This window comes from Antrostomus carolinensis, unplaced genomic scaffold, assembly GCF_000700745.2.
Source record: "Antrostomus carolinensis isolate BGI_N321 unplaced genomic scaffold, ASM70074v2 scaffold1829, whole genome shotgun sequence".
NCBI classification, from domain to species: domain Eukaryota; kingdom Metazoa; phylum Chordata; class Aves; order Caprimulgiformes; family Caprimulgidae; genus Antrostomus; species Antrostomus carolinensis.
The window spans coordinates 21,403-27,127 of NW_010336224.1; the positions used below are offsets into that span (position 1 = coordinate 21,403).

Here is a 5,725-nt window from a genome sequence, read left to right on the forward strand (position 1 = left end):
CACTGTAAGACTCCCAGAGAGCTTAGGAAATCTCCATCCTTTGAGTTTTTCAAAGCTTGACTAGACAAGTTCCTGAAAAACTGACCTAACTGAAATGGGGTTTTGACTAATATAAGTCAAAACATCACTGGGTGACTAATATAATGTAATGGTCTAAAATAATTCTGATGATATCTGCAGTCGTACACACACATACACAAACCCCACCAAATCCCATATTTTTCTATAAACAGTATGAATCTCATTCTCTCAGTAAGCAAAACAGAATTTCATCTCAAATCTGAAGAATATATTTGACAAATGTCTACAGAATTCAATCTCAGGAATTTAGATTTTAGTTTTGAGAAAGAGTTCTAGGCTGTCTACTAACTCTAGTATAGGTACAATGTTAACTACTGGATTACTTTAGCTCTCTCTTTTGATTATTATATTTTCTCCAGACTTCTCTAAGTCTGTTGCTTCGTGGAATCCATCTTTGATATCCATCCTGCATGGTTTGAGCCTGACAAGTTACATTCACATCACATGGCAACACATGCTACAAGTACTCCCCATGATTCTGAGTAATTTATTTTCCTTGGTGTTCAGTTTGAAAAACTCAATGATAGACTTGTACTGAACTTTTCTTAAGTTATTTTTTTCAGCATGATGTTTGGTGTTGTGTATCCTGTGAAGTGGTATGAAGGAACAAACACTGATGATAACAGTGCTTGAGGATTTTGCAGGCCAGGGAAATTTTGCCCATATTATCCATAGCAAACAGTAATTAGAGGAAACTAGCCATGGAGTTACATTTTGATCTCATCTAAAGAGGAGCTACTTGTCTCTGTGGCAGCTAAATGACAAAGTGATTATGAACCAGCAAAGAAGCAGGCTCTTACACAAAGACATTCCCTTACATGGACAGCGATGCCTATTCATATTTTAGATGTGGTACAGTGTCTTGGTTTAGTCAAGTGTTCTATCACCCAATGACCGCTCCCCACCCCTGGGACAGGGGATATGGGAAAAGGAAAGGAGATTCATGGATTGAAATAAAAACAGATTTAATGAAAAAATAAGAAGAACTCATATTAATACTAATACTAATATACTAGCACCTGGCTAACTCTAAACTGCTAAAGATCATGATTTCTATGGCAACCCACATATCATGGCTAGTCACAAACTAAAATAAAGTGTCTTATCAGCTTTGTTCTCACCAAATTGGGTGCTGCAGTCTTCTTAAAATGCAGCTTATTCAGACTGAGAATTAATTCTATGCTCTATCTCAGTGAAACCTTCATAGGGTAACCTTCCTTCTCTCCAGAAATGTTAAGATCTTTCCAAAGGTCTAGAGTGAGATCTTGCAAACCAAACATATTTCTGAAATGGCCACAAAATATGAATGTGTAGACAAATTAATTCCATTTGCAGGGTGATATGCTTTGTGAAAACACAGTTAGTTGATCATGTAGGCATAGTATCAGGTAATTACTCAGGTACATATTAATATTACGTTGTTTTGAGTAGCTTCCGGAGGAACCTCTGTCAATAGCTTGTTCATAGGAAGAATCATTAGTAGGTAACTGAGGAATAGTCACTTCTAGAAAATGTTTCACAGCAGCTAAATTAGGGGTTTTTTTTGTTTGTTTGTTTCATGATCTGCAAGTGTTGCAGATTAAGCCTAAGTAAGCTAGAATTAATTTTAATGAATTTCCTTTTTGGGTACCAGAGTTATACAAAAGCAAAGTAAACACTGAAGTCCCATGAGTAATTACTTATATCTTATGCACTCTTATGCTCCGTTGCTTTGTTATGAACAAGTGAGAAGCAATCAGTCTGTTTTGTAGAACTTCCACCACTTTGGTTATGTTTTTTTCTATTAAACCACAGAGAAGAGTTGTCTTCCCTAACCAGTCTGGGAATGGGACCACAAGTACTACTGCAGTGATATGAAGGTAAGAGGAGAATAAAGTTTTCATTGTTATTTTTCTTCAGAAATTTTTGTAAATACCTCCTTCCAAAAGAGGAATTAATCCACTTGGCATTTCAACATCTGCAGCGTATGTATGAACTACACTAAGCAACACATCCAGGCTTCTAAGATGCTTGTTGATGTGCACTTACAGAGTCAAGGAAGAGAGAAATAGATATGGCTATGGAGTGATCCATCTGACCTATTTTAGATCTTTTCCTCTCAATGAGAGCAATATTATGTGGAAATGTCTCTATATCTATATTCTCTAGAAAGAAGACAAGCTGAGTATATTGTATATTACATAACTAAAGTGTTAGCTATCTGAATTTCAGTAGGTGAATTCCAGCTTCTCAATATAGTCTTCTGATGTTAAGATAGCTCAGGTATTTACTCCAGTTCAAGTGACAGAGAAATGTGAGATTGTATTTGACTTAGGAGAATCACTATCACTCTCTTGCAATTGCTTATTTAGATATATAACTGATATGCAAGGTGAACAATTTGAAATTTCAAACATAGATACCCCTGGTTTTATAGGTAGAATTAATACTGGCTGGGTCAGAAAGTACTGAATTCATGTAATATGGAGATAAATTGGTTAACGTATTTTGTGTTAAGAAAAAAAAGACAAAATTTTGAAGTTCATATTCTGCTTTACCAACACCTTTGGTTTTTAAGGGGAACTTTCAAATTTACCTTTCTGCTTCTCCTTAGACCTGTAGAATTTCCCATGGTAGTAAAAGCTAACAGTAATATACAAAGTTCTGTGAGTTTGTATGTTACAAGTCTTCAATCATGGTTTATATTAGTGCTTCTGAAGCTATAAAAGGTTTTAAATGAACAGTATATGGACTAGTGTTTTCAGTGACAATTTTTTTGTTTTATGAAGACAAATGTTCTTCTGTCACTGAAAACCTAGGTTATTGTATGCTTTTCTCTAATAATTCAGGGGAGAGTGGAGGGGGAAGAGGTTGTTTGTTTCTTTGCTTTTAACATTAAAAAAAAATTACACTTGTAGAACTTTAAAAAAAGATAAAAACACATTTCTTAGATTAGTGGACAGAAAGGTCAAAGGAGATAAATGTACATTTTTCAGTTTGAGGTCTTTTTTTTTTTCAATTTTTACATGTAGAAATTGAGATTTATATATAAAAATTAGGTCATCATATTTTTTTTTTAAAGTGCAGAAATGGAGAAATGAAAAATGGCATAGAAGAGGAAGAGACATAGAGAGAGAAATACATTCCTCCAAAACATAATTAAGCTTCTCTGAGAGCTTTATTTAGAGTAACGCATTTTGCTCTCTAGAAAAACCTGCTTCATTTAGTGAATATCTTGAGGTTTTCTATACAGGGAAACTATAGCAGGGACCAAGCTTTATTCCACAGACAGTGGAGGAAAGACTTGGCTTTGCAGCTCTAAGCTCAGTTGCTTAAGTCATGCAGGTGTATCCTGAATATCCAATATTCCCTGGACATCCAGCTGTTATACGGGTATCCAGCATTTATGGATTTCAGTAATAATGTTCATTCATTATGAACCAGATATTGAATTTGTTCTCGCATCTTCAAAATGGTATATGATCGAATGTAATACTGTTCTTCCTTTTCTCCCTCTCCTTATGTTTTTCCTTTTTTATCATCTCCATTCCTTTCAACTTGCCCTTTTTAATTTTCTTCCTCTGCAGCTCTTTTCACTATTTCTTTCTTTACTTTTTCTCTGAAGCTTGATGCTATACGCTTTGCCATGAAGCAGAAAAACAGCACAAAATTCCAGGAATTTATCCTCTTGGGTTTTCCGACTATCATGGAACTTCAAATGTTACTCTTTGTGATATTCTTGGTGGCCTACTTGCTGACCATCTTAGAAAATATACTCATAATCATCTTGATAAAGACGAACCATCAGCTTCACAGACCCATGTATTTCTTTCTCAGCAACCTCTCCTTCCTGGAGGTTTGGTACATCTCAATCACTGTCCCCAAACTGCTGGTGAATTTTCTTGTTGACAGCAAGAATATATCTTTTGGAGGCTGTATGACCCAGCTTTACTTCTTCAGCTCCCTTATTTGTACTGAGTGTGTCCTCCTTGCAGTCATGGCTTATGATCGTTATGTGGCCATCTGCAATCCCCTTCACTATCCAGTCATCATGAACCACCAGCTTTGCATGCAACTAACCACATGTTCCTGGGTTATTGGTTTCTTGGCCTCCATGCTGAAAGTATTTTTCATCTCTCAGCTGTCTTTTTGTGGCTCCAATGTCATCAACCACTTTTTCTGTGACATCAGTCCCTTGCTGAACAAATCATGTGCTGACATGACAATGGCTGAAACAGTGGATTTCATTCTGGCCTTGCTTATCTTGCTGGTTCCCCTCTCTGTCACGATTATCTCCTATATATGCATCATCAACACCATCCTGCATATCCCCACAGTCCAGGGGAGAAAAAAAGCCTTCTCCACCTGTGCTTCTCACCTCACTGTAGTCATTATCTTCTTTTCAGCCACTCTGTTCATGTATGCCCGGCCTAAGAGAATCCATCCTTTTGACTTAAACAAGTTTGTGTCAATTGTGTACACTATTGTAACTCCCATGCTCAATCCCTTCATTTACTGTCTGAGGAACCAGGAGGTTAAAGGGGCTTTGAAAAAAGTCTTCAGTGTTAGACAGACTGCCCCCAAGGTCTCTCAATCCGTTGCTTTCCACCTTTAAGATATTTCCTTATAGACAGAATGTAAGTGTGAGAGTTAGAAGGAAACATTTTAAGATTTAGGTTGTACTTAGTCAGAACTGCAGTCATCATAACGTTAATAACTCAAGAAACTAAGGCATACATATGGCAAATTATCCTCAACAAATCACCTTTCTACCTATTATTTTCAATCGATCTTTCTTCTTTGATGAAGACTTATGCACAATTAAGTTATTGATTTGATTCACAGGCACTTCAGGGAACAAAAAGACATTTTTAGGATATCATACATCAATGGCTTTGAGAACACAATTGAAAAGTTCTGTTAATAGCATGTGATCCAATTCCAGGCTATATCTGACAGCTAAGGTGAGATGCATGTGCCTAACTATAGGCACATGCCTAATGTTTTCAAGACTTTGGGTATTCTGCTTGATCCATAAATGTGATGTTAAAAGGAAGAGTCACTTCTGCAGTTTCTGTATCATATCTGCCTATCCAAACAGGGACGTCTCAGGTATTCCACAGTATGTCATATTCTACAAGAAGCATGTACTTAGGAACCTGAAACAATACTCATGGAAGAGAGTAACAGCAGAAGGAAATAAGATGTTCAGAGTGGAATCAAAAGTAAGGTTAAAATAAATACTCTGAATAAATTGAAGACACTAAATCCTGGACACTGTAAATAAAATAACTTATGTTTCCATTTTTGCATTGGGTTTGTGTGGCAAGCTTTTTGTAGTGGGGGGAAGGGCATAGGGGTGACTTCTGTGAGAGGCTGCCAGAAGCTTCTCCCATGTCCAACACAGCCAATGCCAGCCAGCTCCAAGACGGACCCACCACTGGCCAAGGCCAAGCCAAGCAGTAACGGCTCTATGGTAACATAATTAAGAAAAAAAAAAGGGGAAGAGAAAAAAAAGCTGTACATTTTGCAGCTAGAGAGAGAGGAGTGAGAAGACGTGAGAAAAACAACCCTTGCAGACACCAAGGTCAGTGAAGAAGGAGGGGGCGGATGTGCTCAGGCACTGGAGTAGGAAATCCCCTGCAACTTGTGGTGAAGACCATGG

The 5,725-nt window shown here is 37.2% G+C and overlaps 1 protein-coding gene across 1 annotated transcript; it reads left to right on the top strand.

The window, feature by feature from the left end:
• The first annotated feature begins 3,706 nt into the window (after positions 1–3,706).
• LOC104530225 (olfactory receptor 6B1) lies at positions 3,707–4,675 on the top strand. Its single transcript, XM_010174753.1, has one exon. It carries the CDS (start codon positions 3,707–3,709, stop codon positions 4,673–4,675), a length of 969 nt encoding a protein of 322 aa, XP_010173055.1.
• The last annotated feature ends 1,050 nt before the right edge of the window (positions 4,676–5,725 follow it).